This window comes from Myotis myotis, unplaced genomic scaffold (assembly GCF_014108235.1).
Source record: "Myotis myotis isolate mMyoMyo1 unplaced genomic scaffold, mMyoMyo1.p scaffold_m19_p_7, whole genome shotgun sequence".
In the NCBI taxonomy this organism is placed as follows: domain Eukaryota; kingdom Metazoa; phylum Chordata; class Mammalia; order Chiroptera; family Vespertilionidae; genus Myotis; species Myotis myotis.
Genome location: NW_023416379.1, coordinates 31,390,820 through 31,411,734, shown reverse-complemented (window position 1 = coordinate 31,411,734; position 20,915 = coordinate 31,390,820). Strand labels below are relative to the sequence as shown.

At 41.5% G+C, this 20,915-nt stretch overlaps 1 protein-coding gene across 3 annotated transcripts in view; it reads right to left on the bottom strand.

Annotated features, from left to right (window-relative positions):
- Positions 1-1,108: 1,108 nt before the first annotated feature.
- Positions 1,109-20,915, bottom strand: part of GRM1 (glutamate metabotropic receptor 1) — a 313,303-nt gene continuing 293,496 nt past the window's right edge. For 2 of the 3 annotated variants that reach the window (XM_036318276.1, XM_036318277.1), the window contains one exon: positions 1,109-4,799. In XM_036318276.1, the coding sequence (XP_036174169.1) occupies positions 3,872-4,799 (928 nt within the window). In that variant the 3' untranslated portion in view covers positions 1,109-3,871. Of the gene's footprint in view, positions 4,800-12,569; positions 12,655-20,915 lie in introns of all 3 variants that reach the window. The other variant, XM_036318278.1, reaches the window with a different exon arrangement.

The window sequence follows — 20,915 nt, the reverse complement described above, 5'->3', positions numbered from 1 at the left end:
TTTGCTATAACAATTTTCAACCATCATGACATTTCACTTTGATTATGCATTTACAGCATGTTAGCCAGAGGTTTGAGGAAACCCAAATATGAACATCTATAATCAGTTCAACAGGAATTATTCACTGGAATGTCCCATCATCATAATTAAAAACTACCATTCAATCCCACCAAGTTCTGTTTATGAATTAACAGAGAACTTTCCCATTTAAATGAATACAGCCATCTTCCAATGAGTGTCCTATGGGGAAGTAATCCTTCTCTGGCTCAGTAGCTCCAGATGGGCCCCTATCAGGCCCCAACAATAATTAATTCTACCACAGTGTATGGATAACAATGTGTTGTTGTTTTTTTAATCTTTAAAAGCAACATGTCTCTGCAAGGAAAACAACAGCTTGCTCTGCACTTAGACAATAATCAAAGGAAAAGGCCTCCTGTCATTTGAGCTAGGCAGCCTGGCACTGGCCGCTGATGGCAGGTGGGTCTATAGGATCATGCCACGGAGTGACAGTCACTCTGGGACAGCTGTGGGAAGGTCCCCCAGGACCATCATCAAGGAGAAGACATACAGTGGGGTGGCAAAGCAGCACGCCTTAACCCAGAGAAATGCCTTGATGGGGGGAAATGATTCTTAAAAATAGATGGTTATTATGTCAGGCCGATTATTGGCTAGCAGGGCCAATCTCAAATGGAACAGAGCTTTTCCCCCTAGATGTGGTTCTAAATGAATTCCAGCAGGAGGCATGAAAGGGATGAAATGGTGCCAGCATAGGGCGTTATCAGTGTGACCTGGTTCCAAAGGTTCATCTGGCTCCCCTTCATGGAATCCAAAGTGTTAGCAAAACATTCTGTTCCTCTGAGTGGAGGTAGCAACAGATCAAAACTCCGTGTCTCTTATGGGTCTGCACAACAGCGAAAGCAAGTGGAGTGTCTAATCCCAATAGCTACAATGCAGCCTTTCCACATAAAATTTTCTCTGGTTGCCCTTTGTTTTTATCTTCACCTGAGGATATGTTTTACTGATGAGAGAGAGAGAGAGAGAGAGAGAGAGAGAGAGAGAGAGAGAGAGAGAGAGAGAGAGAGAAGGGGAGAGGAGGAGGGACACACACACACACACACACACACACATTTAATAAATAGAAAATATTTATTATACAGCATTGCCAAGATTATTTGACAAAAGGCAGTAACAAGCCAAACTAAAACACATTTACAAGAAGCTAAACAGCATGTATAAGCACATATATTAAGGAGAAGAGTTTCTGCTCTTTGGGTGTCAGGTATGCATATGTCCATTTCCAATTTTGAACAATTATAAGACCTAATATTCTATTGTATTGAGGAAAACTTTTAATCATAATAGGAGGCATTCAGAGTAATTATGTGACCAATGTTGAATGTGTTCACCAAATGTCTCAAAAAACCTCAGAACAAGCTTACATCTTATAGTATTTTAATAGCAGAAGCAGTTTTCCTGGTCTATTCTTAAAAAAAAAATCTGAATGCACATATCAAGGACATGGGTTAGTGGCCTTAAGATAAAAAACTTGTTTCACTAATATTAAATAGTATACATTCCCTTGCTGGTTTGCCAATTAGTAAACCACCTAATAAGCATAGGAACCATCCATATTTCTCATTCTGCTTCATTACAATGAAAATATGGAACTGAAACCCATGTTTTAATCATAAGGTCTTTCTATCAAAGGTGTTATAAATGTTAAAGGTGTTATACTTTTTAAAAAAGAAATACAATCCATCCTTGATGTGGAACTGACTAAACTTGGCAGTAGAATATGGGGGAGACAGGAGAAACATGAGCCTCGGCCACTGGAGTTGATGTTAAACTCTGAACAAATGATGTAGCATGGATTTAAAGAGTCTAAGATAAGTTTTGACTCAGAAATCACAAGCTTCAACATGAAGGAAGCGTATTACCATAAGACTGAACATAAGGCATCAACAAAGATGTTAAGGGGGAAAGATTCATTCCATAAATAATAGAAATCAAAAGCAGCAAGTAAACCTCTTTATTTGGGCTGAAAAGGGGAAGGCAAAAATAAAACAACTGGCTTGCACATACATGGATATTACACACAGCAAATAACAAAAACCTAAAGAAAAGTATGGCCATGGAAATATAGGAACAAGAATACATGGAAATAAAAATTAAAAGAAAGCAAAAGGTGGTAAATAATTTGAGAAATTATGATCAATCTTAGAAGTTATTGTATGCTTTAAGCACATCAAGCTCAAGTAGCTGTGGAAAAGCTTTTAAAAAACCACCCTAGAGTAACCTGAAATCACCTAAATACTGTCATTTCAAGCTTATGTTTTAACTAGATGCTCAGTGCTCAAATTTGTGCACCAGCGGGGTCCCTTGGCCTGGCCTGTGGGATGGGGCTGATGTGTGCAAGTTTATAAAACATACCTTTTTATTTTTACCCACAGTTCTTGAGAACTTTCACTATAACAGATTTTCAAACCCCTTCATTAATAACGTTTCCAGATCATAAAATATCTGAAAAGTAAGTGTCCTCTTAGAAGAAGAAGGACCGTCTGAGCAGCATATGAAAAACATTGGACCACACCACTCAAACCTTCAAATAGTTCCTGTAGATATGAGGATGGTCTATAAAACATGATTGGAACATAAAAATATCTATGTCATATCGGAAAGACAATCTTCTAGTTGCAGGTAGATGGACATTACATTGCACAAATTTTATTATCACATGTATACAAGAACACGTTCACTCGCTAGTTACAGGGACTTCTGTGACAATAGGAAAGAATTATTCATCATTAAACATTTAATTTGCCAGTAGTAGTTGCTATGAGTACACCGTTAAATTCAGAGATGGATTTGTTTCTGTACTTAATGGGAGAAACATTGGCACCAAATACACATACTGCATCTTAGAAGTTCGACTGGTTAAGTATTATTTGCTACGGTAAATGGAAGGTAACAATTTTGCCACATGGTTCATTCTCTGTAACTGAAGGGCAAAGGAGAGCCCTCCTGGCACTAACACAAGTTAATCCACAAAAGGTCTTCAGCAACTCTTGATACAATCTCTCTTTCTGGCCTTTCCCCCCGTCATCAGTCAGCGAGTATCAGACATGGGAAGCTGAATGTGCTGATTTTGTTCAAAGCTCCATGCTTATGTATCTATTGTCTAGTTTCTCGTTGCACCCTTCCCTAGCTCTACTGATGAAGCACTTTTTGGTGATAATTTTGCTCGTATTTCTGTTGTCCCGAACACAGCGGCAGGATGCCCATGCACCTTTCTCTAAGTGTGACAGCCGGCTGCACTGTGTCAGGTGCAGTGGGAGAAGAGAGGCCCCTAACCCCGCCAGTTCCCCGGTCTCCTGAAGACCAGGGGTCTGTGCCCCCACCCTCGGTTCCCTGCGGGGGTTCCTGCTTGCCCCTCCCTCACCCCCCTGCTCTGTCTGGCTCCACCAGGCTCCCAGGAACACCATGAGGGGAACTCATGATTCAACCCGATGGTCCTCACCTCCTGCACCTTTCCAAACTGGCCACGTGTGTGTGGGGGCTTGCAATTCTATGCACAATTGTCCAAAAAAGGGGAGATTGTTTTTGTCGATTTTATTTTGATTGATTTTTGTGATAAAAGTCACATACTATATCGGGATTGTGCTTTGTCAGAGTTCCCTTTCTTCCCAGGGAAGACTTTGAATAATTCAAGAATCGGAATTTTCCCCCTCTGACCTCCCTCCGGGTAGCAGCAGCTTTCTCTTCCCTCCTGAGCTCGCCCTCCACTCCCAGGCGCTCCCCAGCTTTCTGCACCCCCTCCCAGGCGCTGGTGCTCGCCGACTTCTCCTGCTCTTCCATGTGGACACCTCCTCCCCTACAGGGTGGAAGAGCTTTGCTTGTAGTCCCTCAGAATGACCGAGGCGTAGGTCACGTTGGGAGGGGTGCAGAGCACGGACTCGGACACCGGGGAGCTGGGCGCCGAGCTGCCCGACGCCACGGAGTCGCGGAAAGGCGACGGGGGCGTCAGGGCGGGCGAGGCCTCGGGGGTGGGTTTGCTGGCCGCCTGCGGGCCCTCCTCCTCCTCGTCCAGCTCGTCTTCCTCCGTGGTCCCTTCCCGCTCGTACAAGTACTCCTGGAGCAGCTGAAACCTCTCGCTGTCGTCCTCGTCCTCGGCCGCGGGGGAGGCGGGCTCGTCCCCCGACGTGCTCAGCTGCAGCGGGAGCATCTGCAGGTGCTGCGGGGGGGCCGGGGGCGGGTACAGGCACCGCACCCCGTTCCCCGGGCCCCCGGGGCCTGCGAGCACCGCGCTGAAATCCGGGGTGCCGGTGCTGAAGTTGTTGACCACGCCCTGCAGCTGGTCCAGGAAGGATTTCTGCGGTGGCGGCTGCTGCGGCTGCGGCTGCGGCTGTGGCTGCGGGAGCAGAGGGGGCAAGCCCTGGGGGGCGGCCGGGTCGGCCAGGAACAGGGGCGTCTCCTCCGCTGTCAGGTGGGGCAGCAGCGGCGGGGTGCTCACCGCCGTGGGCACGCGCCGGTGCACCACCATGGAAGGGCTGCTGGGAGGGCTGAAGCCCGCCGGCGGGGCATCCTCCTCCACGTTGTACAGGGTCTTGGTGCTGGTATCGGACAAGGTCAGGCTCTTGCCAGAGCCTTGGTAACTTTTAGTAAGGGGCTTGATGACGGCCGTTTGGTTGCAGGCCGTCTCATTGGTCTTCACGTGCACAGAGAGGCGGTGCCACATGTGCTGTCCCTTGGGCACCTGTCTTCCACCTGGTTCAGACCATGACACAGACTTGCCATTAGAACTATGAATAAAATAGAGATGGGTTTATTTGCAGGTATTTCATGCACACGGATGAAACACATATACATCATTTTTTTTTTTTGAAAGCCCAGCTCAATGCAATTGGATTTGCCCCTCAACTGTCTCCCCCACCCCCAGTGTCTCCTTATTCCCGATTCAATGCTAAGAGTTCCAGTGACCCCAGGTTGGCTCCGAAACTGCCGCTGGTGGTTCCATCCACCCCAAGATGAGGCAGGACCTTTTGACCCTGAGAAAAATTAGAGGGGAGAAAAGCCAGCTGGTTGTAGAAGCAGCTTTTTAGGTTTAAGATTTCACAAAGTTACTACACAACCACACACACATACACACACACACACACATTTCTAAGGCAATGACAAAATTATTGCTCAATGCACGTCTTTAAAAGACTCCAAAACTTAGTTACACGTGAATAACAGAACACGGAGACCTCCCTTTCTTCTTAGTTTTCTTAGTCCCTGGAACAAATTCATACCCACAGACAAAGCTACTCTCATTGTCCTGCAGGGTTATAGCACACAGCTCTCAGCTGCCCATTCTGCCATGCAGGCATTTCCTGCTACCACAGCGGCATGCTCACACGCATGGTACCTGTGCGGGCGAGAAAGAAAAGCAGATGATAGGAAAACCCAGACCCGTTTCAGTGTTTCATAACTACCCATGTTCCTTTTATTTCCAAGCATCGCTCCTGACACATATGATGGATCGCAGCTAACATAAAGGCCCTGCTTAACAGCAGGTGGTGTGGGGTTTTCACACTGGGGACTTTTAACCAGGTGTATTTGAAAAGAGATAGAACCGGGAAGCCCAGGAAAATGCAGATGCTCGGATCCTGCTTTAGTTCTCCGGCATAGTTTGATACCAATGAGACAAAATGAAGATTCAGACAAAGCAAAACTTACTGAGACCAAAAACCCCTCCCTGGCCTTTTCCTGAATGAACCCTGATGAAGTAAAATCCCAGGGCAACAATAGCCCCCAGCCTTACCCATTCCATCTTCATGGGGACCTCATAAAACCAGCTACATAGAATAGAAGAAGAAAAGGAAATAGACTATGTGTGCCCACTACAATTTCTATTCTGTATGTTGTAATAACTATGATCTTATTTTTGGATCCTTGGCTTATTTTCTATGTAGCTTTTTAGCAGATGGTGGTAGTTTACCATAGCATTTTAATAACAACAATGTTAATACTTAAATCAGGAAATACTTTCTCTTCTGTTTAATTAGGAGTTTTTGCTTCTGCTATATCCATGAAAACAAGAAAGTAGCACAAAAATAACACGTGGAGACATTAAAAGGAATAGGTGGATGTGTAAAATAGATTATTCCACATTATAATCTTTTGTTTGAAAAAAGTAGGAAATGATCAATAGTTAACATAATGGCTTATTTAATCATTTTGAAAATGCAGGTATGAATGCTTCAAAAGTTATATGTGAGTGTCACATTATGATGAGCATAATATTTTGACATTTCATACTTTATAATTTGAAAAGTGAAGTGAGCCAAGTAAGTACCAATTCTTGTAAGAATCCTGATATCTACTATAGAAATTCTAGATATCAAGGTTCTAAAATAGATAATAGCTAACATTTTGATCACTATTTGTGCAAAAGGTAATTCCTCCATACATAATGATCATCTATGCTGTATTTTTAATTGTCTAAGAAAAATCTCAACTCCAAATTGTTATATTAAATTTAATATTAAAACTATAGGTAAATTCACCTCCCACTTTCATCTTCCTTAATCTCCTCCATTTCCACTCAACTCACACTGTTTCTTTATGAAGTCAATATACTCCTTCCAGAAAGTATAAAACATATTTGCCTCTGGCCTTGCTCATATATGGCATGTCTTACTTGGTGTTCCATCCAACCTCAATGACTTCCGTCTTCTTTCAATGGAAACAGAAACACTTTTTCCTTCTCCAAATTCCTGCCTCTCAATGCTCATTCAGAAAACCCTTAAACTAAAAAAGATGCCTTGTGTCTTCATTTAGATATGTGTGTGTTTTATAAAACAAGTCCCTTGAAAACAAAAACACTAACTTGAAAAGACCTATGCACCCCTATGTTCATTGCAGCATTACTAGTAATAGCCAAGGCAACTTAGATGTCTATCAATAGACGAATAGATAAAGAAGTAGTATATACATAATGGAATATTATTCAGCAATTTCAAAAGTATGTAATCTTGCCATTTGTGATTACACGGATGGAACTGGAGGGTATTATACCAAAAGAAATAAGTCATATAGAAAAAGATAGTATCATATCATTGCACTTATGTGTGGAATTTAAAAACAAAACAAAACAAATGAACAAACAAAATAGAAACAGACACATTGGTATAGAGGACAAGCTGATAGTTACCAAAGGGGAGGGCTTTGAGAAAATAAATGAATGAATAAATAAATAAGTAAATGTCCCTTGAGAACAAGTCTGCCCCAACTTCAACCAGTCTCCACATATTCTAGCCCAAAGTGATCTTTGTCTTCCCATATACTAGCAAAAAAGGCATCCTTGTATGCCTGGGACTGACATTACTCACTCACAGTGATTGTTTTCCTCATTGCTCAGGATTTGTACGTGGGCCTCTTTCAAAATCATGCACTCCCATGTGTTAAAGGTATTATCAACCATCTTGCAGACAGACATAATCATAATTTAGTTCCGTTTTAATTTGATACACTTTTTATTCTTTTGGTGGGAGATTCCCTCCCTTCCCCCACCTTTCGTCAAAATTAGCAGCTGTCCTTTCCCTAGAGTCTTGCTCTGAGTCTGCTGTAAAGTACTGTTTAATTAGGAAGCAATCCTAATCCCCCAGGGCATTGACCAGAGTAAGAAAATTAGAATTATTTTTCAAGGACAACATAAATGGTTTCCTAAAATCCAGAGATAGTGGAGGAAAAAATGTATCATCTTGTATAACAGTGGTCCTCAACCTTCCTAATGCCACGACCCTTTAATACAGTTCCTCATGTTGTGGTGACCCCCAACCATAAAATTATTTTCATTGCTACTTCATAACTGTAATTTTGCTACTGTTATGAATTGTAATGTAAATATCTGATAGGCAGGATGTATTTTCACTGTTACAAATTGAACATAATTAAAGCATAGTGATTAATCACAAAAGCAATACGTAATTATATATGTGTTTTCCGGTGGTCTTAGGCGACTCCTGTGAAAGGGTCGTTCGACCCCCAAAGGGGTCACGACCCACAGGTTGAGAACCGCTGTTCTATAAAGTACAGTACAAAGTGTAAACTTTGGCCCCTGGAGTAGTTATTTCTAACCTGCTGTTCACAGACAGCTTGAATTGTGAATTTACATGGACATTAAGCATGTAATCAATAGACTGAATCAATAGTATGTCCTTGTAGATTAGGCACTGGGTTTTTTTGGTGTGTTTTTTAAAATATGTTTTTACTGATTTTAGAGAGGAAAGGAGAGGGCAAAATAGAAACATCCAGGAGAGAGAAACATCCATTGGCTGCTACCTCCTGCACGCCCCCTACTGGGGATCAAGCCCATGACCCAGGCATATACCCTGACTGGAAATCGAACCTGCATGGGAATCTTGGTGCATGGGATAATGCTCAACCAACTGAGCCACACCAGCTGGGCTGGGCACTGTTATTTTTAAATGCACACAAATGCTGTTGTGATAAATGTACTGCTAGATACAAGTGCAACTAAATCCCGAGGAACTTTTTTTGTATTTTGTGTTCAAGTGGCCACTAGTAAAGGTACAAATAATATCATAGATTTTGTTGAAGGTTTAATATCCATTTTGGTTTGTAAAGCAATTATCCTATTTGAAAAGGTTTGGAGCCCATTCCTGATACCAAGAGGAGAAAAATGTATAAAATATGGGGCAGCAAAAGGGATAAATGCACTATAAAAATAAAATGTTACTGTGAAATAAGACTATTATTTAATTTCAGATAACTCCAATACCTTATCAACGCCACCAACTTCTTTCTTCTATTATTTGATTTGACTCAGTTTCCTAATCTTAAGAAAAGCTCTCTAGTCTAGAACTACCACAAAATTGATACAAAGGATCCCATTCTTCTTGCTCTTTCAAAAGACAGGTATCAGGCCTAAACTAATCTCATATTTGAAGATTAACTGCAGTAGTATTTGGTGTAACTACCTTGTGTGGCTAAACATTTTTATTGATATGGAAGTTATTGGAGGAAACCCCTGTTAGGTCTGAGAGTAGGGAAGGGAAGATATACACCCATAGTGTTCAGAGCTAAGCCCCCCAAACAGAAAACCCAATATTTACAGCACCACAGAGACTCATTGGAAGTGGGTGGTGCACACAGATCAGTATATCTTAGCGGTCAGAGTGATACTGTCTCATTTGTCTTAGTAAGTACTAGTTACATCTGCCAAGAACACTGCTCTCTGCTCCAGAGAGGTCTAAAACGGGAATAGCAGTGGGTGGGTGTTGAGATCAGGAGGAAAGCATCCTGAACAAGCTGCCTGAGGGGGAAGCTCACACAACACCTGTCTCCCTTATGTCCAATTCAAGGCTTAATAACTTCCCAACAGACATAAGGATGGCATCCAGAGAGCCCACAGACGAGGAAAGACCTTCACAGGAGGGGGAGGGAAGACACTCCTAGGAGCCCGAGGAGGTTAGCATTTGTTTCCTCTGACAAGGAAAATGGAAATAGGAAATACCATTGGGCCACAGCCTGGAGAGAATGGGGTACCAAGTTAAGAAAACAAGCCAAAGCCAGAGACAGGCGTGAGGGTGATTCTGCCCAGGCCTTGCAGCTATGGCTGAGACAGGAGACCTTTCGAGGAAGGGGTGGTGCTGTCTCCATGGAGACACGCCAAAGATCTCACCTCTACCTACTTCAGCGCACTGGTACCAAAATGCAGTTGAGTTTGTAGAATCTCAGCCACAGAAACTATTTAAGTCACTTGAATCAGACAACTGTTTTCCCAGGCAACCTCAAGCTAGTCTTTGATACAAACAACTCCCATGGAATCCAGTTCCACTTCTTGAAGACTTTCCAGAAAAGCCTGCATATGCATTCTCAGGGAGCCCATCTGAATGTAATTAAAATTTCTCACCTTTTGACTCACCACTAGTTGTAAAATAGAGAATCTGTGACTGTGTTATTCAAGACAAATGCTCTTTGATTACACAAGAACCTGGAATTTCTGCTGATATTAAATTTTAAACAGCATTGTGAAGTTTATCCTTCTCTTCTTGAGTCTCACCTCATCATAAGCAAGCCAGAGAACTATTTGGCTAGCTGAAATTTACCATATTACAAAGTCTAAATATATGGTTCCCTCAGCAATATTTGACTTTGAGTGGTGGGCACATGGTACAACATACAGATCTTGTAATACAGAAACCAACACCTGAGACCTATGTGTTCATGTTGACCAATGTCACCCCAATAAGTTTAAACAAACAGTCCTTTAAGAATCTTTAGATCAATCACACTCTATATCCTAAAGTTATATGATACTGGATTAAACACACACACACACACACACACACACACAAACAAACAAACAAACAAAAAAACAGCACCAAGGAAATCAGTTTGCCTTTATTAAGCCTGAGCTTTCTTCAATGAATTAATAAAGAAATTACCTCAACAAGGTCAATAAAGTAAGGAAGGCCCCATAAACTTTGGACATGGAGTCTACTGTCTTAATAAAATTGACAACTTAATTTGAAACTAAAGAGCTGAATTCTGATGGTTACTAAACTTTTCCTAAGCACATATTAAACATGACTACTGGCTGATTGAAGGAATTCTCATGCCAAAACTTATTTAAAATATCATATTGTATAGAAGCATTGTTTTAGCAGCCATATGCCAGGTGTAATTATATTCCTCCGGAAAGTAGAGATGAACCTAGATTATGCTCCCTATGAAGAAATGTCAGGTCAAGCATTATCATTGCTTCTATGGTCCATGGTACCAAACCTATAATTTAAACAGCAACTCATTTGATGCTCTTCAGCTCTACCTGGAGCCCTCACAGTTTACCCTGGAAACATAGGGCAGTTACATTGCTCAGCTGAGATTATTCCTCAGACACAAACAGATCTCAGAAGACCATAATGGTAGTCACCAGTAGTCACCTTTATTTCCATCACTAGTCCCTTCACCTTTCTTATTTACAAAAGCTATGAGAACTGAAGGTCACAGAGAGTGTGTATTTTCCCTTTTCTTTTCAGGAACACCCAAGGCTAAAATTAGCCAGTCTTAGTCTGTTGGTAGCTTCAAAGCTACCAATATCTTCTTTATCCTGTATAGTCTCCAGAAAGAAAGCTTCAATAGATCCTGATTTGAAAGTTCTTAACCAACTTGCTGGCTTTGCTGATTGCTGCATTCACCTTCCAAGGCTGTAGCCACTCTCAGCCTTTGTTTTTAGGCACTCACCTTTATGTCATGAAATGTTAGGAGACTCTCTTCTCTCTCTGGCTCTGCTGTCATGACAAGACAAGTACATTTACTCTCCCCATCAATACATTTTGACAGGCAGCCAGCAGCTGTCATAATGAGGACTTCCTTGCTATGTCCTTGATCAGACTCAATGTCTGGCACAAGAAACACTCAATGGATTTTGACTGGGGAGAATTTTTTAAAAATGCATCCAAACAGACTAGAGTGGCTTTGATCTATAAATACAGGAGCCTTCAAACCGCCACGTGAAACATATTGACATCACTACTGTATTTTCCCTCTAAGAGTCAATATAATTTGGTTTCTATTTGGGCTTTTTAAGGTTCTAGAAGAACACAGACTTCCCAATGCACTCCACTGAGTCAAGAGAAGAGATGCTAGGGCCCCATTCATCAGCCTCCAAGGCCACGTTCAGTAGCAAACATTTGAGCAGATTAGGCCCTTCTCATCTGAAGAGCAATGAAGCCACAGACACCTCATCAGTGGGTTCCCTCCTGCTGCAGGAATGTGTACCTTTGACTCTCCCAGGAGTTTGGAGGGCTGTAAAGGAACAGCTGAAAATGACCACAGACTCCGTGCACAATGAATTGAACATGGTCTATGTTCTTTTGTTAACTTAAAGAGACACTGTCAAGATCTAAAGGTCAAAAATTGGACCAAACATGCATCGTTTTTATCAGATAGGGAAATCTGATAAAAGCACTCAGAATCCTGGGAAAACAACTACTCTGCTTTTTATAAAACTTACTTTTTGTGGGGCTCACAAAACTTTTGTTTTGTGCTCCCCAAGGCAAGGGAGGCCCCCAACAGAGGCTCCTGTGAGCGCCCACCCCTGAAACCGACATTGTGGAACTCTTCCAGAAGTTCAAGTATGGCTTTACTTTAATGCAGACAGGATCAATTTCAAACATTTGTGCAACAGCTAAAAGGCAGAAAAAGAAAAGAAAAGGAAAAAGCTCTGTTTGCCAAGGAGAAGCTGACAACTTTGTGAAGGGGGAAAATTCACTTTCAAGCTTGTGAGTGGGAGTCACAAACAAAAGCAAATCTCCATAATCAGAAAAAGTGTTGCATCTTGCATCGAAACATAAAAAAGCGAAACGACTAACAACTTGACAGTGTCCTTTTAAGAAAGATGGACAATCAAATTAAGGCAGTCGTGCAAACCATGGCACGTAAATGGTTCTTCATTCTGGATGGCATGCACCACATCTGTTTCCATGTTAGAAAGTGGAAAAACCCAGGAGAGAGAAAGCAAGGGCAAACCACTCTATTTTCCATGCAGCTTCTCTTACACATTCACTGCAGTGTGGGGGTTTTCAAAGCTGCACATGTGCCGACGGACACTGGCTGGTGGGCGAGAATTCTGGCTGCCTCTTCCTGAAGATTGAAAAGAAAAAGACACCCAGTGAGTGAGTGGTTATGCATGTGTACAGATAAGGTGGTGCCTGGGGCTGAGGCAGGGCCTGGCCTGGCTCCTGAGCCTTTCTCCATGTCATCTCCACCTCCGTGTCCTGTAACTTCCTTACATATGGCTGTTTCTCCATCTCCGTGTCCTGTAACTTCCTTACATATGGCTGTTTCTCCACCTCCGTGCCCTGTAACTTCCTTACATATGGGTGTTTCTTACAGCCAGGCTCATTTCTGAAAGCCACATCAGTGGAGTGCATTCTTTGACTACGTCTTTCCAAGTAGCAGACATTATTCTGTTGTGTTTGCGTCTGTACCAAATTAGCTTTTTCCCTCCCCTCTTGCCATCTCCCTTTATTCCCAATGGTGGTTCATGGTTTTATATCTTACACCACAGCTGTTAATTTTTCTCCATATCATGTTATCATAAAAGCATTGTTGTCACTTTATATAAAGTCACATGTACCTCCTGATCTAATGGTGGGGAAGAGGAGAGCGGCAAGAGGTTGAAGGCACCTTTCACAGGGGAGGATGCCACTTCATTCCTTGGTTGGATGCCTCCTTATAGAGCATATAGGATAGATTGGGCAGGTGAGAGGAGCACTGACTGGACAAGACAAGCATAAAGGAGCAGTCATGGGCAGTCCACCTTTCCATTATTTGTTGGAGAATAAGTAGGTTTCCCATGAACTATGTAGCACTTCAGAATGTAGTGGGATCAAGCCATCTTCTTGTTACTCCATGTAAGAGGGCTGCCAGTTACAGAGAAGAATTTCAGGAACAATATGTTCAAGGTGAACCATCAGCAGGTACTGTGGTATATGGATGAGGTTGGTTGAACTGGGGAGAATCTCCCATATTAGGGAACTCTGCAGTGATGAAGTCCCCTCTAGGGCTCTAAAAAGCCACAAATGTTCTCTATGAATCAGCATTGGACCACCTACCCTAAGATCTTATTGACAATGATCCATTGTTAATCAGAAGAGGATCACAACAGCTCCAGGCTAGCCAAAGACCTTGATCATCTCTCCTCTTTCCCCATCAAAGACAGAGGAGGGGGAACTCAGAAGAGCGAGAAGGAACTTACCATGCCCCTTCCCATTCCAAGTTTTTCAGGTTATGGCCTGGCATGCTGGGAAGGAGAGGTGTCAGTTTGAAATTTGAAACAGAAATACACAAGAATAGCTTTTTAATACCTTAAAGCAAGGAAACTGATCTGAATGTAGAAGGTAGGGAAAAATATTCTCCATAGGACAGTTGATGTTAAGAGAGAAAATACTAGAATTTATCAATGTGTGTATTTCCAGTTAGGGCCATTCAATAAACCATTTGAAAATGTCCACCCAGAACAATTTGAAACCCCTCATCTAGAGATAAGAACTTGCGATACCTTGGTGTAACCTCATTACTCCTGCAGTAATCCATTTATTTAATATAGGTAGACAAAGAGATAATGATTGCTTTTGAACTTGTGAAAACAATATACTTCTGATCTTTAATATGCCCATCTAAAATTACAATGGTCATAAAAACAATGAGAACAATAGCAAGTAGAGGACATAAAGTAATAAAAGTATGATGTGTGAGTATGCAAAGGAAATTACCAGTAAGAAAAATCATTTAACCTGAAAAATAATATTACAATTCAATTTTTCATGACAGAGGCAGAAAATATATGCAAGACCTTTGGCTTTGCCTTGCTAACCTGCCTGCATCCCCTTGAATCCTCTAATTTTACCCATAGATGATGTTTACATGTTGTCTGGTCCAATGGTCTGGGGAGCCAAGACCCTGGCAGAGCTGGCTTCATGGCCCTGTGACTAATGCAGACACCAGGACCCTCATCAGAAGAGCCCTGTACTTGGGGTTTAGAGCTCCATAGTCATCTTTTTGAAATTCATAATTTTATCTCATGATTTGTGTTTTGTGATGTTGGAGAGGAAAATGGAGCATGCGCTTGGGACTTGGAGCCTCAGCTCAAACACAGTCCTGCCTCCTGAACTCCCTAAACAGATCTTTAGTTTCTTGCTCTCCTGCCCCCTGGGACTTGAGTCAGCCTAGTCTCCCACTTCCTTCCTCAGCCCTGGGATCACGGCCACCCTTCATGCTGTGAGGGTTCTCTGGGTACCAGCAGAGATGATCAGGGTCCTGTGCACGTGTCCTGTAGTATCCGGAGGCAGCCAATGGCCAGGGCCCTCTCCTTCCTTGACTGGCAGGGCAACTGTGCCTCTTGCCCATCCTCAATGCGAGTGCCTTACAGGTCCCTGAACTGTTGTTGCAATACCCTTGGGACTCACCTGTCTACTACTGGCTGAAGCAAGAAGCTCATGGGAAGGGGAGCTCCCTAATTCAAGTTCTCAGTGGCATCTGCTCAGTGATTGGCTGGATGGGAACGTGGCAACCTGAGAACTGTGCATGTGCAAACTTGCACAGTGGAGGCTGCAGCTCACAGAAGGGCCTGCACTTACCCTGTCAATGCCCTCCCTCCCGCCCGCCCCCCCTCTTATGCACACACAAGTGGAAGCATAACTTTACATAACTTTACAAGTCCCAAGTCCCTGGCAGGTAGCAAGAGACACCACAGAAGAAAGGAAAGAGTTTCATATTTTAGTCCTTTTAATGCCTTTCCCTCTGCATTTTGAACTGCCCGCCCCCCGTTTTCATTTTGCACTGGTCTGCCCAGATGATGTAGCTAGTCCTGTGTGCTGGGATGTATGATGATGAAAACAACGCAGAAACCTTTTGGGCAGGCAGAGTGTGGGCAGACACTGCTGTGTCTCCCAAGCGCTGGGGCAGGGAGCTCTGTGGCCTCTGCGGCTGACCTGGAGTCACTCCTGCAGCAAGTGAATGGTTCTGTGGGTCCTCAGGGAGTTTCAGCTGTACTGACAACCAAACTTCACAGAGCAACTCTCAGCAGCCCCAAAGCCACCTTCATTATCTGTGGATTGAAACGGTTGAAAAACTACAGCATCTCCTTCATGGTGTCATTGCTTTAGTCCCCGACCTTCACTTTGTGTTGAAGTGTAAATGACGTGTACATGCAGACACTGCTTTTATGAAAGGAGTGGTTTACTAAAGGGCATAGGCTAAGCCTTGCAAAATCTGCTGCCAGAGTGGCCAACTGCATAAAAACTGGGAGAAGGAGTTTGACTTCAGAGTATTTTTAGCAACTGTAAAACCACATATTTAACCAACCACAGATTCCAGAGCCAGAGTAAAAGCTTGGAGGGAAAATGGAGCATATGGGGGCTTGTCAATTATAAGTCCCAAATCTGTGCTTGAATCTTTTGGCAGCAATTGTGGATTTAAAGAGACCCCAGAATTTTAGTTAGAAAGATTCCTCTTTAATTTCTTTGGAAATTACCAAGCTTGCTTTTTGCTTTCTTTCTTGTTCCTTTTTAAGTAAAGAGTCACTGCTTGTCATAAACTCATGGAATGTGCATAGCTTTTCCCATGGTCTAAATAATATATATATTTTTTAAGTACACTCCTTAGGTGTACTTTGTTTAAATGTTAAATGCATTCTTTTCTTGAGAGCAGGTTGCCCATACATCAGTTGCTATGCTAGGAATTATTCTTTACATGAACTTGAGATGTTATGAACAAGCTTAATTCATTACAGCACAGCAGTAACATCACTGGGTAGGACTCAGGAGACCAGGCACATTCCAACTGTGTATTTTCCCCTTTCAGACCCAGTTTTATCCTCCATGAAGAAGGATTGCTGAAATAGTACATGTAAAAGCTTCCAAATAGCAAAGCGCTATCCCAGCTTAAGCCATTACTATTGAAACCTTTCCTCTGAAGGGTGGAGAAACAAAAGCAGAGACAAAAGACCCAGAGGTTTTTAAATCTCAGTGTGTATTTAGATGAGACTCATTCACAGTAGCTCACACTACACTTGACTCGTGGATTTTAGCTACTTTCCTTATTTAACATCTAGCAGAAAATAAGCTGAATTCTGTTTGCTCTCTGGATTTATTTATTTTTATTTATTCATTTTTGCAGGCAACGTTAGTGACATTGAAAGGATGTGTCAGGAGCAGGTAAAGGCCAGGTACACAGAGTCAGGCTAGCTGTCTGTGTCTGAAGTTGCCAGCCTGAGATAGGTTTGGAGGTGAATCTACTTTTAGCACAGAAAAAATGGTCTATACAATTCCAGATGGTCAGCTCACCATGGAAATAATAATGTGGCAGCTGTCCAAAGTAATCATAAAGAATGACAGCAACCACTCAAGACCATTTTAGCAGACTGCTGTTACTTTTTTTTTTACAGATAAATAGGATAATCTGTAACTGATTGTTTTTAAAAGCCAAATGTATTTTTCCTGTTATCTGAATTTACATATTTATTTCTCACCATCCATTTGTCAGAGTGGAGAATGGCGCTCTGACTGTGTCTAGGTCCTCTCTAAATGCTAATGTCTTCCACTCTGCCTTTTAACAGATGCACATCTAACATAGTCCATTGAGGCTCTTTGTAAACACACATAGTGCAGTTTCTCCATATAGGGGTAAAATATTGCTCTCTTTTTAAAATTCTTACTTATAAAGGTTTCCAAGCTAATAAGAGATTATGGAGAATGATTTAGTAAAATTCAATTAATTAACATCACAACATTAACATTTTACCTTTTTAAAACATTAAGAATATATTTCAAGTTCTCTGTACATTATCATGAAAAATTATTTTATCATTTTTAAGATATACTTTACTATGTATTATTTATTGGCATACTTAATGTTTTTACAACATGCATATGCATATGTGTGAATAAATAATATGTTCAGCATATTACTGGACTTTATATACATAGCATCACACTATATTTCCATCCAGCAATTTTTTTTTACTAAAGCTAAATTGAATAATTATCACACTATAATAAAATAATTCTCCTATAGATAGTCACTTAGGTTGTTTCCTACATTTTTCTATTTTAAGCAATGCTACAGTACACATTCTTGGTCATCTCCTTGCACACATATGGGAGACTTTTTCTATGGTATGGACCCAGATTCAAAATTTGTAGATTGTTGTACATGCACATTTATTTTTCTTAAATATTAACAAATTGTTTTGCAAAGTTCTTTCACAATTTACACTAATAGGTGAGAGTTCATATTATTCTTTCAAATTCTGTTTTTCAAGCATCTTTAAATTTGACTTTTTATTATGGAAAATTTTCCAAAATATATAAACATAGAGAAAATGTTAAACTGAATACCTATGTCCTTATTATCCAGCTTCAATACTAACCAATGTATATGTGAATCTTGTTCATTTATAGCCCCACTTACTTATTTTAGAACAAATCTAAAACATTATGTCCTTTTACCCATAAATAATTCGGTGTATGGCTACAATATAGGTATACATTTTTATAATAAAAGAAAAAATGATAATGCTATCACACCTAAACACATTAATAGTAATTACTTAATATAATCAAATATCCAGTGAGTATTGGAATTTCCCTGATTGTCTCATATATTTTTATTTTACTTTTGATTTTAAAATCGGCATTCAAATAAGATCTGTGCATTGTCTTCATTGAGTCTCTTGAGTCTTTTTAAATATATGGATATTTCCTTCTCCTTTTTGCTTGCTATTTATTTTCTGAAGAAACATTGATTATTTCTCAGTTTATGGATTTTACTGGTTAAGTTCCTGTGGTGTCATTTAACATATATTTCTGTCCCATATTATTTCCTATAAATTGAAAATTAGATATGAAGGTTTGGTCAGATTCAAGATTGATTATATGGAGAGAATAATTTATATGAGGTGGTGTTTATTTCCTATTATATAAGACTGGGAAGCACATAAATTGGATTGTCTACTAACCCCATTAAAATCGATCAGTGGGTTCAGGTGTTGTCAGCCTGATGCATACATTATAAAACTCCCCATCAGTCTTTCATCTGATGGTTTTAGCACCCACTGATAATCATTATGTGGATCAATTACTTTATTACAAAAGTATAAAATGGCGACATTATAATTCTATTATCCCTTCTATAACTAGATGTTTTTACTAAAGAACTTTCTCTTGGTTATTTGAATCCTATGAGGTAGAATTCAAAAGAAAATGCAAGCCAAATGGATGCTTTTCCCCCCTTATTGACCCATGTTCAGAATAATGATTTGGTTTTCTAATATTCTTCTTCAACATTGATCAGTATGTCACCTGTGCATCTGCTTCTATTGTCAATTGTTTCTGTTGGATTTTTGATTATATGGTACTAACTCTTGAATGCCTAAACATAGTTTATATCAAATAAGACATTGTATATCCGTGGTCGGCAAACTGCGGCTCGCGAGCCACATGCGGCTCTTTGGCCATTTCAGTGTGGCTCTTCCTAAGCCTTAGGAGTACCATAATTAAGTTAATAACAATGTACCTACCTATATAGTTTAAGTTTAAAAAATTTGGCTCTCAAAAGAAATTTCAATCATTGTACTGTTGATATTTGACTCTGTTGACTAATGAGTTTGCTGACCACTGTATAGATGTATATTTAAAACTAGAGGCCCAGTGCATGAAATTCATGCACTGGGGGGGGGGGTCCCCTCAGCCCAGCCTGCACACTCTCGCAGTCCAGGAGCCCTTGGGGGATGTCCAACTGACGGCTTAGGCCTGTTCCCCACAGAGCGGGCCTAAGCTGTCAGTCGGACATCCTTAGCACTGCTGGGAGGCAGGAGAGGCTCCTGCCACTGCCACTGCGCTCACCAGCCATGAGCCCGGCTTCTGGCTGAGCGGCGCTACCCCTGTGGAAGTGCACTGACCACCAGGGGGCAGCTCCTGCATTGAGCATCTGCCCCCTGGTGGTCAGTGCACATCATAGCAACTGATTGTTCCACCATAAGGCCGAAACCAGCTCTCTGATATCCCCCTAGGGGTCCAGGATTACAAGAGGGCACAGGCCAGGCCAAGGGACTCCACCGATGCACTATTGGGGCTGGGGAGGGACGTGGGAGGTTGGTCAGCGGGAGAGGGACCATGGGAGGGCTCCAGGGTGTGTTCGGCCTGTCTCGCTTAGTCCCAATTGGCCAGACTCCAGCAGCAAGCTAACCTACCAGTTGGAGTATCTGCCCCCTGGTGGTCAGTGCATGTCATAGAGACTGGTCGACTGTCTGCCTCCTGGTTGTCAGTGCATGTCATAGCGAGCGGTTGAGCAGCCCTAGCATATCATTAGCATATTATGCTTTGATTGGTTGAACGGCTGACTGGATGATCAGGCGCTTATCATATTTGGCTTTTATTATATAGGATAGGATTCTGTGAAGGCTCTAGATGGTCTAATCTCAACCAGAGTTGCTTCACCACTTTCTCTGATAAGTAGAGGGAGACATATCAACTTAACCCAATTAGGAACAGAGTTGAGTCAAAGTTAGTTTGCAATTTGGATAGAAATCAGTCCACAGTAGGGCATATCCTTTCAGGACTTTTTTTTCTTTTTATTAAATCTATTGGGGTGACATTTGTTAGTAAAGTTATATAGGTTTCAAGTGCACATTTCTATGACACATGATCTGCATATTTTATTGTGTGCCCACTGCCCAAAGTCAAATCATCTTCCATCACCATATATTTGACCACCTTTACCTTTTACTAACCCCTATCCCCCTTTCCTCTGGTAACCACCATACTGTTGTCTGTGCCTATGAATTTTTGTTTGCTTGTTCCCCTTGTTTGTTGCTTTTAGTTTTATGTCCCACATATGAGTGAAATCATATGATTCTTAACCTTTTCTGTCTGACTTATTTCACTTAGCATGACATCCTTCAGGACTTTTAACAGAGCACCTGGCTGTGTACTAGTATTCTTCATCTAGTGGGTCTCTATCTCCTCAGCATTAAGAGACTGAGGAGATTTCATCCCACTTTTCAAGGATTTTCAGTTTAGATTTTTGGCCTCCTGCCACATGCAACTTTAGAATTAGACACATGCCTTGAGAAGGAACCTTGACCACTTGTTAGAGTGCCTTTGGGTTTGTCAGTCCAGTCTGTCTGATTGCTAAGAGTATTTTATAGTTCTCTCCACAGGTGGATCTGTGTTTCCTCAGCATTGAAGTACTCTATGAAAATCGATTCTGTATGTCAGAAGTGTTTGGCTTATCTTTTAACCTTTGTAACCTACCCAATTGCAGACATCAGCAAATATTTTGAAAGAAAAGCTGGGCACGTGATAAAATCTCTTATGCCTTTCATTTTACCACTCCAGCTT